Source organism: Homarus americanus, unplaced genomic scaffold (genome assembly GCF_018991925.1).
Source record: "Homarus americanus isolate GMGI-L3 unplaced genomic scaffold, GMGI_Hamer_2.0 scaffold31037, whole genome shotgun sequence".
In the NCBI taxonomy this organism is placed as follows: Eukaryota; Metazoa; Arthropoda; class Malacostraca; order Decapoda; family Nephropidae; genus Homarus; species Homarus americanus.
In genome coordinates, this window is record NW_024722227.1 from 27,911,789 (window position 1) to 27,927,685 (window position 15,897).

At 36.2% G+C, this 15,897-nt stretch overlaps 1 protein-coding gene across 4 annotated transcripts in view; it reads left to right on the forward strand.

The window, feature by feature from the left end:
- The first annotated feature begins 6,786 nt into the window (after positions 1–6,786).
- LOC121862470 (signaling mucin HKR1-like) overlaps positions 6,787–15,897 on the forward strand; it is a 96,901-nt gene continuing 87,790 nt past the window's right edge. Inside the window, exons 1-4 of one of the 4 annotated variants that reach the window (XM_042360771.1) lie at positions 6,787–6,877; positions 11,422–11,510; positions 12,093–12,923; positions 14,078–14,182. In XM_042360771.1, coding sequence (XP_042216705.1) covers positions 11,430–11,510; positions 12,093–12,923; positions 14,078–14,182 — 1,017 coding nt within the window. In that variant the 5' untranslated portion in view covers positions 6,787–6,877; positions 11,422–11,429. The other 3 variants (XM_042360770.1, XM_042360768.1, XM_042360772.1) reach the window with 3 other exon arrangements.

The window sequence follows — 15,897 nt, forward strand, 5'->3', positions numbered from 1 at the left end:
GTTGATAGATTAGGTCGTATATGCTGCCAATAAATAGTTATATATCGCATCAGCCATAATATAATCTAGGAGGCGTAAAAATTTTCAGTTGTACCTCATAACAGTTTTTTATCGATAGCGTCAGGATTGTTCTAGTGTACTCGTTTAAAAGACCTTAAGTTGTTGAAGCGCAGTTGTTTCTTGGCTTCCCCACAACACACTTCTCACGGCCTCTGCCTGTCATTAAACTACAGTATTGGGGAAACTTTATCTTAGCCAAACATTCTCATAACACAAATAACCTAACCCTACTAAAATTACATCACCTTGACTAGGTTCATTGAATACCTGCACTGTCTAGGTACATTGTATACCTGGACTGTCTAGGTACATTGTATACGTACACGGTCTACATACATTGTATATACTGTATGTTACAAAGTGTGTAAACTATATTAATCTAATTTTAACCTATCCACACCTATTTTAACCTATCCACACCTATTTTAACCTATCCACACCTATTTTAACCTATCCATACCTTACATTAGATTGGTTAGGTTAAGTATCCAAATGAAACCTACAGTACCTAGCCTAATCTAACCAGGAATTAACTAATCTAATGGTCAGTTAAGTTATGGTAGACTAGGCTTGATAAAGATAGTATACAATCGCTTTTGCTGGGTTAAATTAATTAAAATTGTTTACATTACACAAGTTGACTAGTCATTACACGAAATGGCTGATTATACACTTTGACTGTAACATACACACGCTGAGTCAATGTAAACTTAAATGACAATTGTTGTGAATAAATATTTATCTACCTCTATCTATATCATCACCTAACCTAACCTGATATAAACCAAATAATGTAATCTAATCCGAGGTGGGGAAATCTTTCTTTAATCAGTATATAAAAAATATGAATATTTATCACCTGTATTCCTTACTTTCTATTTATTGCAAATATTCCTAATGTATCTAAGTTAATATCTTTTCCTTCTAATTACTTAAGTTATATTTATTATAGTATCCAGTTGTTATATCTTAATTAATATCATTAGGCTAATTTCCTGTATAGCGTATTTTTTATTATTTTAACTGAGTTTTAGTTTTATGATGTAAATATTGAGATTTTTACCTGAAGGAGGGAGCCTCGTACATGCCACCGTCAGCAATATAAATAATATATCAACACAGGAAGATTACCCTCGCCATCATATTTCCTTTGAAGATGAGCCAACCTTCATAACCCCCTCAGGTAGGGTGGTTAATCCTCAAGTGAATTAAACTAGGGATAATCTTCATGTAATCCTAATGGTAAAAACTAGATCTCAATCTGTTAATGAACATAACCATATCATAAACTTTCTATAATGGAAATAATGTAGAATAAACAATGTATAGTATAGGTTAATATATAGATAGGGTAGGGTGGTTAAGCTAAGGATGGGTTAGATTAAGCTAAGGGTTTGGGTTGGCTAGAAGCTAAAGATAGAATAGGTTATGGCGGCAAAGCTAAGAATGAGCTGAAGCGCTAATGCTGTCAAATTTTGCCTCATAATTCTACATACCTTTGGAGTCTACCCGGTGAGGTGTAACCTGTAGAAGGTGTTCAGTATATCACAACACTTGAGATAACATTTTCTTTCAATTGTCAAAATAAAAACTTGAAGTCTGTATATTAATTCTTGTACACTCAAAAACACTAAGTGATTTGCAATATTTTCAATGTAACTTTTTAATTCTCAATAACACCAAATCATCAGAAACACTCCACAATTTAAACACTTTTCAAGTAAGAAGTTATTAACCAAAACAAAGGTTAAAATTACGTCTGCACCAAAACTTTTTCGCTGTTCTGGTTAATGTTAACGCGTATTTCTTAACCACGACACTATTAGTTAACACAAATTATTGTAGGGATTGTATTAACACAATAACCATCCACGCCATAAGAAGCCGATGGGAGGGAGAGCGCACATCCTCTCTCCACCAGAGTTAGACACAGACTGAACAGTGAGAGATGATGCTTGACTCCACCTCCTGTCAGGGGACCACCAACACCTGCAATTTAAAAACACCACTTCAACAGTTTACCTTAAAACTTAATATTTTAAATTATTCAGAGGCTTCTAAGTGATATAAAGTACATATCCTTAAAATCGAATTTTGTTTATCAAGTCAGTATTTATCGGCTGCTTTAAAGGCGAGGACGCGACGATTTAAAATGTTATTTGAAGGGTCAAGAACCTCTTGAACAAGCTCTTTCATCGTGGTCATAATACTGCGCTTATTGTTGGTTTTAAAACCTGTAAATAATACAGTCGATATGCATCATACTGACAGATTCTGAGTAAAAAACAATTAAAACAATATTTGTTGGCAAACAAACACATGATTGAGATTTCTACACTTGATTTGTTATTTTTAAGTTGACATTAACGTGAAGGTAAGAAACCTGCTGGTACCATGTTGGATCTTCAAACACTGAAGCATACGATGGTAACAACAGCGAGAAGTTACACATTGTGATGACAACTGTGGCCCATGTAAACATAAACAGATACTGTATAATTTTCCAAAGCTAACATCTGTGTATTTGAAAGCCTTAAATTCGCCACACATGCTGTAGTACAGCATATTTTGTCTATATGAAACGGAAACGGGAAACGGGAAACGGGAAACCCTTGTAATATAATTACATAAGGTTTTCCAACCATTTAACAGCCTGTGCATGACCAGTAATGCATGGGAGATAACTGACCAATCGCTAGCTTGGATAGTACAGTACGGTGACGACTGATGAGATTGCTTCAGGTGAAAACGGAGTAAGACAGAGGTGTTTGATGTGAGACAGTGTTTACCGTCGCTAAATAAAGACGGCAGAGACACAGCAGGAAGACCAGGTATTTGGTGGACCTTGACTCCTAGAAGACCTTGCACTACACTTGGGGCTATCAAGCATAGTAAGGAAGACACTATGAAGCTGTTACTGGGTGTGAGTGTGGCCATCACGAAGCTCTTTACAGACACTCAACACCTACATCACTCAACAGGTGCTCGTGATCGAACAAAGTTTTAAAAAACCAAGACTTTATCCGTATTATTAAACACCTTCCCTTGAAGAGGGTCGTCGTGTTTCAACCCCAGTTTTAAACTAATTGAGTCCTGAGGAACACCGCAGTACTGTACTTAACGGGGCGGTGTGGCGGTAAAATGAACTAATTCCGTTAAGTACTGTACTGCGGTGTTCCTCAGGACTCATTTAGTTTAAAACTGGGGTTGAAACACGACGACCCTCTTCAAGGGAAGGTGTTGTTTAATAATACGGGCGTCTCTGTGAGCTACAGGAGACACCAGAGAGGGATGTGGTTTGTGACGAACACTCACGCAGTGGAATTACGAATTATTAAGTTTACAGCAATAAAACAAAGATTTACAGAAAGTCCTGTAGGTGGCACTCACATTCTGCAGGCGACAACTGTCAGGTTTACAAGTTAACAAACTGTAAATCTTGCCATCACTTTGTGAAACACTAATACCAGGATATTCTCATGAATTAGAGTACACGATAAACTATTCCAATTATTTTACCTAAAAACAGTCATAATTAAGTTGTTCCGAATTTTGATAGTTTTATTTTATTTTAGTTTTATTATGGGGATTAGACCACCCAGGCACAGGTCAACAACCCACACCAGGGCCTGGGGGGTGAAAATGTAATAATAATAATAATAATAATAATAATAATAATAATAGTAATAATAATAATAATAGTAATAATGATAATAGTAATAGCAATAATAATAATAATAATAATAATAATAATAATAATAATAATAATAATAATAATAATAATAATAATAATAATAATAGTAATAATAATAATAATAATAATAATAATAATAATAATAATAATAATAATAACAATAATAATAATAATAATAATAATAATAATAAATAATAATAATAATAATAATAATAATAATAATAATAATAATAATAATAATAATAATAAAATAATAATAATAATAATAACAATAATAATAATAATAATAATAATAATAATAATAATAATAATAATAATAATAATAATAATAATAATAATATAATAATAATAATAATAATAATAATAATAATAATAATAATAATAATAATAATAATCATAGTAAATAAAATGTATAATAGAAATACAAAATTAAAAATAGAATAATAAAATAATAATAATAATAATAACACCACTGTAATAATAATAATAATAATAATAATAATAATAATAATAATAATAATAATAATAATAAAGAACCATAAAGAAATACAAAAATGAAAAAAAATAGATCAATAGTGAGAAACAAGTTATTTATGTTGTGTTGTCAATAGTAAGAGAAACAAGACCCTGCAACTGTGTGTAAATGAGGCAGAAAGTCAGATCATCAACCTGGTCACATATGTGTTGTCTGTTGTAGCTGTGGCATTTTATTAACTGTAATGGAGTAGAGTTTCGTATTTTTCCCTATTTAGTATTACCATGGGATCTGCAGCCCTACCACCAATATACATGTGAAAATCGCTATTCCAAATTCCCGAAAATTGAGTTTAAAGTTCATTAGGACTCAGCCGTACACTAATTAATCTGTACCATCATAAGCCATTCATCCCAGTAAAAAAAAAATACGCTTAAAGCCATATAGTTGTTAAAGTTCAGTAATGTAGTATAACATCAACAGCACTTACCTAGTACAGAGGCTTTTACAGTCGTTTTTATCCATGAATTATCAAGTCTCCCCGGCCGTCTCCCTCAGAAGACATCATTATTCCCGCCTCGGTGATCTGCCCCCTGTAGTCAAGATCTATATTCAACAATGAGGATATTTATATAGAATAAATATCAAACCTCGTAAAATAACTTAATTGAATTTAAAAAGTATTAAATACCACATTTTTAATAAACTGCTTTAATTATTTTTTTTTATTAGTGTTGATATTAGTGACCTCAGCTGCCCGGGCATTATGAGGGGAGGCATCTAGAGTTGTTTAGGCTGAATACTTTCATTTCTTTTCATTTTCTTGGTCAACTAGCCTAGAGTCTACGCGTGTGTGACAGAGCGCACTCAGAAAATTAGTGCAATAAAATGACATAATAGGTGTTAGATGTCACGCTTAAATGTACCAGCCTTGAATAAAACTGAATAATAGTGTGAGCCACCGGCCTGCCTGCTGTGGCGTGGAGTCAAGTCACAGGAAAGCTGGACTTACAAGAGTAGAATTTTTTTTAAGAATAAAACTAAGTAAACTAGAAAACAAAATCCTCTTTTTTTTACAGAATAAGCGATTATATTTAGTGTAAGTTTAGAGGTACAGTATTTATCACCACACGTCAGCTTACTAGCCATTCGGTCTGTTCTTTGTCCAAACCTTCATTGTCCAGTGTTGTTACGGGAATAAACCGGAGTACCAGGTAATACCAGCCTTGTTTGGTTTTGTCACACTGGATAACTCCCTTCCCACTCCCGGGATCTCAACCAGCCTTACGTATTGTTCAGAAGCAAGTGAGTTGACGGTATACCACCAACACCCCTGATTTATTACGTTAATATCATTGTGTCCAGTCATTTTCGGGTAATTAGTTCAATAATGATCAATTGTGATTTTAAGTGCAAATTTAAACTAGTATCAGGGCCTCGAGTAACGGACCTCAGTGGTGCAAGACCTCCAACATAGCCAAGTCAGAGATCAAAGTTTTCCTTCAGTAAAAATCAACCTTCCATTACCCATCGCATTATTACAGTATTCTTGTGAATTAGAATATTAGATATATATGTTAAAATACGGCTAAATTTCCTGGAATATATACCAGAAGGTGATCTCTGTTACCATGGATAAACCGCTAACTGGGAACATCTACAAGGTACCATTGTAGTGCCAAGACACCAAGCCAACTAGCATCTGATTCTTATATTATTTATCTATTTTAGAGCTATAGGAATATTTCTTCATTTAAACTAGTTCTTTGTTATATTTTAAGTTGAGTTATATTGTTGTATCAGTAGTTATATTGGAGAGAAACCAATATATGAGTACACGTGTCCACATCTCAGTTATTACCAGTGTGTAGACTTGTTATAATTTATTGACTTACATGTAGTATAATGTAAATGATAATAAGAAGAATATTATTTAACCAATTCAATAATTAGGTTGGTAATATATTCTTCTAAACTTATGTGGTATTTGATATGTTTTAGTTATAAATAAATCAATTTAAATATTTGTTAACTGAATGGCTGTTGCTGATCTTCGGGATATTATTGGAACCTGCGAGGAACATCTGGCAACGTTCCTCCGCGTGTTACGTTCACTGAGTCTCAATACTCTCCACCACATTAAACCTTCACTATCCCATTCATACTCTTAATATATAATACCCAAAAGTATTAGTTTTAAAGGAAAAGAAATAAATTAAAGTATAATAACTCTATGTATTGATTTAGAAATTGAATATCATATTTTAAATTAATTATTTTAAGTCTAAGTCACAGCCATTTATCAAAACCAGATAAGAATTTTCAACGTTTGCTGCATAACCTTATTTTATTATCTATATCTACTTTCCAATAATGATTCAATTACAATATTATCCAAACAATCCCTTAATATAAAAACATATATATGACACTGTAATAGAAGTAAAGGATCAATATACACAACAAACGTGACTATTCTCATTTTTTTAAGAGACATATCTCTCTCCCATGACGGCCATTCTAAATGCGTACGAGAACCTGTCCTTGAGACCCCAAACATGGACCATACTCTCGACAATTGAGCCAAACTCACACATATGGATCTTCTACCCACCTGACACCCTCACTAACGACGGACAGTAACAGAGGTGAGTGGTTAAAAGATACACATGAGGTTGATAAACGTTAGGAATTACTAAAAAAACGTTTGTGGGAAAATGTGAGGGAAGTTGGGTGTTGGTTGGTGAGGGTGTGGGAGCAATGGCGAGCCAGGGGATAAAATACTTCATTTATATCATTATTACTACCATATGCTGACCCATCTATCACTCACGTTATCATGTTATCCTCTAGGAGTTGTGTGGTGATGTTATATGTATGAATGATTATTAGGAATAGATGAATTAAGGAGGAACAAACGTTTAGTAATTGTTAATGTAGGTCTTTGTGGTAGTTGGAGGACGTTGTAAGGCGTAGGCTGTGAGTCATCCTTCTGGGAGCTGTCTAGGGTGAGTCTACTTATCCTTTCTCTCTCTCTCTTAACCTCCTTCCTTACCATTAACTCTCTTTCTCCCTTACTTATGGGGTTTAAAGGTTTCTCAATATCTTAAGGTGAATAAATCTGTTGTATGGAGAGGAAGAACTCCAGAGTGAGTCATCATGTCCTGTAGTAAGTATTGTTGTCTCTCGGGGCATTATAATGTGGTGTTGGTGACTAAACCTGATGGCTGTGATGGCTGTATTATATTTCCATCCAGTTATGGGTTTTATTCACAGCTGTGTGTGTTTGAGTGAGTGATTATGGTCCCATAGTCCAGTTCCTAGAATTTATTGCCTCAGGGTATTCTGGATTAACTGTTTCTAAACTGTTCGTCCTTGAATTTAAAATTTACTTAGACTTACCATAAAATAAGTCATTAAAGTTGTTGGAAGTAGAATGAGCTGGTAGAGAGGAAATCAAATGGAAGAATTAAATGTTTTCCTCCTACAGTACTTCAGTGTGTACAGTCTCATAAATTTAAAGGAACAAACATTGAATTGGTGAATATTTAGCCTTGACCAGCTAAGTTCCTACCAACGCTATTTTACCGTGAGTGATTGCCTAAGAACTGTTTAATATGACGGGTGGGTTAGGTTAGGTTAGGTAGGTTTCTTTGGCTGGTTCTATTAGGTTCTAGTAAAATGTCGCCTCTTATAATGATATGAACATCGGGAAAAATGAACACAATCGAACAACAACTGCTAGTGGTGTATTACTGTATTTTTAACCATTTTACAAGTCAGGGAAGGTAGGTAAGGTTTTCAAAGGCTTGTTTGGTGTTTTTAACATCTTCCCTCCACTGCCCACTTTGAACAGCCGGTCTTATTATATTAGTGCACTGTTCAATCTCTTGGTGTTAAGATGTTTTTTTCCGACTCTTTAGACAATTCTTAAGACATTTTTCATCTATGATATTTTCGTCGGAAATTAAGGTTAGGTTTGGTAGGTTTTTGGCGATTTCCCAGGTTTTTTTTTCTTTGTTTTTTTACACAGAAAAAGAGGTAGGTTAAGTTAGGTTGTATTTCATTGGGAATTAGAAATATATAGAAGAAAAATGGGTAAATTTTTACTTTAGGACAGGAGTCCCTAGGGGTTGACCAATATGTTTTTCCAGTGTTTTTTGGTGTTTTTGACGAATCTGACCTTCATTTCTGGCGGGAATTGCTCGTTTTTGCCCCCCAATAATGGGGGAAAGCCTAGGAAGTCAGGGTTTTGGGTGAGGGAAAACACGAAAACGAGTCGTCTAACCTAACCCCTAGCCTGGTGCTCCGCCTCAGGACCCCCGGTAGGCTAAAGCTTAAACTAACCTAATCTATCATATTAATTTCCAACTAATATAAATGGGGTTCAAAAGACTCAAAATAATGAGATCTAAATGTTTCGGTAGTTTTAAACTTTGGGGCGCACCGTCCGAAAGTACTGTACCTTAGTTTGAAGTGGAAGGACCAGGGATAGGTTCAGGGTCAACCTCTGATGCTTGTTTTTTTCTAAATTTACAAGCCGATTTACAGTGCGGGCACTCAACAGACGTAGGGAGAACACCGTGATCACGTAGGAATTGGATAGCTTGATCGTCTTTCTCGTAAAACTCGGCAATAAACTTAAAATAATCGCAGAAGCACGATGCACACCCACCTCCACCACGGCCATTGTCACACTGGTCATTGAAATTTAAATCCTTCAAATCCGTACCTTGGTTCCTTCCTTTGAAAAAAAAAAATTTTTGATTGGTCGAAAAAAAAATCGCGTGATGAGATCGATACATCATTGGTCACAACTGGAAGACGTCATGCATTCGTGATGTAAACACGCTCATAATTAGCTCGCTTTCACGACGATAACATCTCCTCACATATACTTACTGAAAACTACGTAAAATCAATTAAATTCAGTTGTGTCGCTATTATCCATTTCAGCCTGTTATGTATTGGGTTCAAAATGCGCAGAATAGGGAGGTCTAAATGTTTTTGCTTTGGGGCGCGCTATGTCTTAAAGTAAAATAATACCAAAAAATGTCTTAGAATTGTCTCAACATTAGAAAAAACATTTCCAACACCAAGAGATAGAATGGTGCACTGATATGAAAAGACCGAGCAACCAATTACTGTATCTACCAATTGAAGCATTTGCACAAGAAATGATTTATCTTATTGGAACTCGTTGATAAAACTATAGAAAGAAAATATCAAAACAAATAATTCGTCGGTGGGTCAGGCGTCGATATTAGCCAAAAATTATTATGTGCGAATGCATCTGTGGTAGTCACAAGGTGGTTGGAAGGCTACCATAACAACTGCTCAATAAAGAGTTCTTTCTCCACCTTGTGTTCCTTTTTGCCAAATTTGATTGACAATAAGTGGTAAAGCTGAATATGTGGTCAACATTCTGAGTTATGAAGACTTGGGAAGATAAAGGACTTTACATACAGGATAAGGCAAGATGTCTACCCAAACCAGGAAAATATTACAAGTGGACAATGATAGGAAAACTTTGAATGAATATTGAGTGTAGTTGTGTTTATTTCATGGGATCTGTACCCATGTGTTTTGTTTATTTTAATGCATACAATGTAAGTGGTAGGGGAAAACTGCATAAACATAATAAGGTGAAATTCTCCTTATGAAGCAACATATGAGGGTTATTGTGCCAACCTGTTTGTGACTACAGTACAGTGAATGAAATACAAACTGACTTAATCAAATACTGTACTGTATAAGCAAAGGTTAGGTTAGATTAGATTAGGTTAGGTTAGGTTAGGTTAGGTCAGGATGGCTTGATGTACAGTTTAGGGGTCCTGTTATTTTTTTTAACTGTGGACTATGTGCTGCTCCTTACCATAAGGTTATGTTAGTTTAGGTTTTCGGTTTATAAGTTATTTTGCAAAATTACCAATATGCATGCCGGTCATTTTGTAAAATAACCGTATACTAGACAGTACTCTTGGTGACACTATGTTCTGTTTCTAGCCCACAACACATAATGGTACAGTATATTGTAGTGATCACAGCAGCAATTGTTGTCGTCATTGTTATTGTATATCACAAAGTCTACATAAGTGTTATTGTTAATATTTGGTAAACAATAACACGAGTAGTCAATCGGTCAGTGATGTAAAATGCTTGAGTACATGTTGCTGTGTGAAATGCTATGTAGTAATTTTCCACATATTGTTATTAGTGATTGAATATCATTGTAATTTATCACATTTCCCAATCAATAACACATAATATTTGAGACACAGTTCATACTCAATATTTTGTAGGTGTATGCAGTTATTTTTTTGACTCTTATTACACTTATAGTCTTTAACTATTGTATTATCTGTATTATTCATTATTCTCCACTACTTTTCTGCTCTTTTAAATGAAACTTTGTACAGTAGACCCTTGCCATTCATGGGTTTGCGATTCGCGATTTCGGCGATTTGCGGTAAGCAGATGGTGGCTGTGGTGCCCAGCTTGTGAGCCTTTTCCCACAGGCCTGAGAGTCGCCCCAGGCACCCACAGCATCTCCTCTCTCCTTGTTTGTGCTCAACCATTGCCTGTGATGCGGCATCTCTTGTGTTGTACGGAAAACTTTAGTGTTTCTGTGTGAAAATGGCTCCTAAAAGACTGTTGTCAGTGCTAGTGGAGTGAAATGTAAAAGGCACAAGTCAGTGATGACCCTGACAAAGAAAGTTGTATTATTAGATAAGTTAAAAGAGGTGGATGAGCCCTGTGGCTGGTCAGTTGTTTGTTTGGTGTAGGTATACAGTAGTGCACTACAGGTAAGGTAGTTCCTATTGAGGTTTGGTCTATTTATGCCATCCCTTGGAACCTACACGTGTTTACTGTACTAGTCGATAAATACAGTACTGAAAATGCAGTTATATTTCAGAACATTTAAGTTGATTATTTTTTCTTTTTATATACAGTGTACTGATTTTGTCCAGGTCCCCCCCCATTCCTACCTCAGGTATTATCTGCTCACAGGCGGGGGTGTCCTGGTTGTAAGCCACTCTTTGTTGCCGGGTGTGTCAATGTTTTGTTTTATTATATGAATATATTCCCACCACACACACACACACACAGTTCCTGTCTCAAGGCCAGAAGGTAAGTTGTTATTAGATTATGTAAACAGTATTCAGTGGATAATGTGGAGTGTTTGTTTCAGCTGGAGACATGGAGGAAGGTCTCCTATCGTTAAAGTGGAACAACCACAAATCTACATTCTTCCATGTCCTCTCCACCCTCCGAGAAAAGGTACAGTGTGTCTCCCAACACTCGTTGTTTTAGACTAATGATATAATGTATTTGTAGTTAGTCCTGTATTGTTTACCTGTGTTGTTATTGTACAGTAGAGATCATTTGTAGGTTAACTTCAGGTATACCTGTTCATTATTTACACAGTAACATACGATTATATAAAGCAATTTTTAATCCAGAGAAAGTGAAAGCTACTTGTGAATGTCATCAGAATTCATTTGATTTTTTAAAAAACAATAGAAAATGAAAATTTTTCCAAGTACCTGTAAATATCTGCCTCTGGCAGCTTTTCCTTCTCACTTGTACCACTCTTAATCAGACTTGTGGTTTGGAGAATACAATACTGAGTATCACAAGTGTCACCTGGGTTGTTTTCCATGACTAATATATCAAGTACAGTACTTAATATATGTTCCAGACTGTATTTGGGATTCAAAGGTTACTGGCAGGTCAGAGGTCAAAAATAGTTACAGTACTTGTATTAATATGTTTAATTTGTTATTTTTATTAGTCGTGTGGGCCAACAACTGTTACTCAGTCTTGTACGTCGTTGTAATGAAACATTTCTCTCTGTTTCAGCACACATACACTGATGTGACGTTAGCTTGTGATGGCCGGTTATATCCAGCCCATAAGTTTGTGCTATCGACGTGTAGTGAATACTTCAGTGATATATTTACTTCCACAACAGGTAACAATATAGTAATTGTACTTAAAGATGTTAGAAGACAAGATCTTGAGTATTTGCTTGACTACATGTACCTGGGGCAAGTTGATGTCGCTCAGTCAGAATTATCGAGCCTTATAAAAACCGCCGAGTGCCTTAGAATCAAAGGTTTAGCCATTCCGGACGACGAACCGCAACAGACCCCCAGAAGAGGGCCGGAGGAGCGGGACCGCGAAGGAAGTCCCCCTTCCAAAAAGAAGCGACACATGGTTGAGGAAGACAGAACTTGTAGCATATCCAGTAACAACACAACTAGTAGAATACCACATATGCCCCTTCCTCCACCACAGCAGTCACAACAGTCACAACAAGCGTTGTTGCAAAGATTACAACAAGCACCCATACCACAACCTGCTCAGGCTCCACCAACATCACAAGCAACTGGCAAAACTCATCCTTCAACATTGTCTCACTCACTCGCACCCTCTCAAGTTCCAAGAACGTCTCAAGTCCCCACGAGTCCGCTCCCCCCGACATCAACGTCACAACCGCATCTGCCTCTCTCCTCACCCTCTCATTCTACTTCACTACCAGTCATAAAACAGGAAGTAGCAGATCCTCCAGAAACACCAGAAGCTTTTATGAATGAATCCTACGACGAGACGGAAACTAAACCCGACGTGTCAGAGTCTAGGCATCTGGAGCAGGATGTGGCAGTTGCAGGACCCTCGGGTTTGCAAGGGGTGAGTATTGAGGTTTTTCTTAAACTAGTGTAACAGACAATGAATATTATAATGACAGTTGTATCAGTATCGTGAATGTGCTGTAACTTATGAACTATTCATACGTTGATATTAATTGAACCTAAATTAACTACAATATGTGCATGTACAGACAAGTACTGTACTAGTTAGCATTAGACCAATAACAGGATCACACTTTTTGTTCATTGTTGGAACTGTGAGCATATTTAAGATTTAAATGAGTTCCATTTGGGTAAGAATCCTCTTAAGGTTTATGAATGGACTGTATTTTGAGTGGGGGACTCTCCATACATCACCCAGTACAGTACTAGATACTCTTGCTCCCTTTGATGTCTCCATGTTAATGAACAGTACTGTGATGAGAAGTGAATGAATAAATGTATTTAAAGAATGTGAAAGAGGAATTAAAAGCAGCCAAGAACCTGCCAGATAGGGCACTGAGGCACACTAAAAAAGGTCAAACAGGATTTATTAGAGAATGATGAAAATACAGTACTGTACATAATGTAAGTGGATTAAGAGGTTGAGTGAATAGCCATAGTTGTAGGAGAATGTGTCATGAATGGTAATCTGTTTTCAACGTTTGAGGATATGTAATAAGTGGAGGGGTAATTTAAAGGATTCTTGACAGTTTATAGGAAATTAAAATATCAAGACTGGGTTTTGATGGAGGCAGGCAGGCAGGGCAGGACATTGTTATTCTTTGTAATTTAAACATCAAGATTTTAACACTTGAGGTCCTACTCCCACTCAACTAACACATATGCACCCTGGTAGGCTACCCATCCACGGTCCATACATGGCTCACATAGTATTCTTTGGAGGGATACACTGAATATTTTATAGTTAGGGATAACAAGTTTTGTAGTTGTTTGGGGTCAAATGAAATACACATGGCTAGACAACCAATGTTTCTGAAGACTACAACTACAGTCATTAAGACTTAAGGAGTGTTATTTATTGAAATATTTTATTCCCTGTGTCACCCTTTAATCACTGTTGAACTTGTGCTAAAGTTTTCATATACGGTACATTATCCATATTGGTACTGTACTGTATTTATTAAACAGCTCCTTGTTAAAGAAAATACTGGAGATGAGGTCAGTGTTTTAATGTTGGTGTTTGGTGTTTAGTCTTCAGATAACTGGGATGGTGATAACGACTTGGCTGGCTTTGCCGGAGGAGACGGCTACTCTGAAGGAGGCATGGAAGATCACGGAGACTCGGAGGTTCAGGGGGTGAGTGTTGCCTGCTATACTCTTACCACACTTGGTAGTGAAGGGTTTGTCAAGACAGAAATTCTTTGTGGTTGATTTAAGTAACTTGTAAGTTTGTTTGGTAATGATTTTAGTGACTTGCAAGTACAGTATTGTTGTGGGTAACTCTATACATACTGTGAGAATGACTTATGTCTGTAGGCTCAAGTGCCGTTGCCACAATGCTGTCACATAAATGTTGCTTGCAATTGTCATGCCTCAAACCCTTTACTTTCAAGATGCCAATAGAAAATGAGCTTTGTTTTGCCAGACTTATTTTATATGTACAGTAAGTGATATTTTTGATAATGAGAAAGATCTGTTTCACAGTACAAGGCTTGCTGAAACAAAGCTCATCTTCAGTAATATTCTGAATAATATTGTTGTCAATAGAGAATGGGACCAAAATCATCAAGTTGTGACTCTTTCATTATAAGTACAGTACCACTAAGTGTACTCATTCAGGCTTAATATAAATAATTTAACAATACTACAGGTTAATGTGATGTTATTTTTATTTTTTAAGTTAGAAATTTCAAATGGTGACAGTGGGAGTGTTGAGAGAAATGGTTATTATGTGTTGGAACTCACCTTCTGCGTCACTTGCAGTGTCAAAATAGATCACACAGAAATTGCATCACAAGTACCAATGTGCATGTTAGAGTAGATATGGAAGGCAATTTTGGATATTTGCTTAAGAAAATATGTTGGTAGATACGGAACTAATTATCCAGTCGAGGTGGATATGGACGAAAGTTTTTGGGTTTGCTGTAGGAACATAACATAAGAAAATAAGGAGTCTGCAATAGGCCGGTTGGCCTGTGCATGGCAGCTCCTGTCGAGAGTTACTACCACTCTATCATCCATGAATCTATCCAGCCTCCTTTTAAAACTTTCCAGCTTTCCAGCACTTACTACAATGTTGCTAAGCTTGTTCCACTCGTCCACCACCCTATTTGTGAACCAGTTCCTTCCTATCTCCCTCCTAAACTTATCCAACTTAAATCCGTTGCTACGGGTCCTATCCTGCTCGGATATTACAAGAACTTTATCTATATCTCCTTTATCGATTCCTTTCACCCACTTAAATACTTCTATCATATCTCCCCGCACTCTTCGTCTTTCTAGGGAATGTAAGTTTAGTTTCCTTAACCTATCTTGATATGGAAGGTTTCTAAGTCCCAGAATCATTTTCGTCATTCTTCGCTTCACCGACTCCAGTGAATTGATATCCATTCTATAATAAGGCCTTATTAACGCACTATTTTCTAGGCCGTGGTCCGGGCTTACAAGTACCCCTAAGTCTCTTTCACAAGTCGACTTCTCTAGGTTGATGTTAAGGCTGTATACTGTATATTGACAGTGCAGAATTTTTTTCTTCCAATATTAAGTACGCTGCACTTGCTGGTGTTGAATTTTATTTGCCATTTTTCTGACTTTCCTGCAGTTTATTTAAATCCTCCTGTAGTGCATTTGCATCCTGCCCTGAATTAATCTGCCGCCCTATTTTGGTGTCATTCGCAAACTAGCTTATGTCGCTGCTGATTCCAGTATCTAGATCATTTATGTAGATTATGAACAAGAGTGGGCCCAGTACTGACCCCTGGGGAACCCCACTGGTTACACAGCCCCACTCATATTTAACACCATCTACATTGACCCTCTGTGTTCTATCGGTGAGCCATGAGCCTTAACTT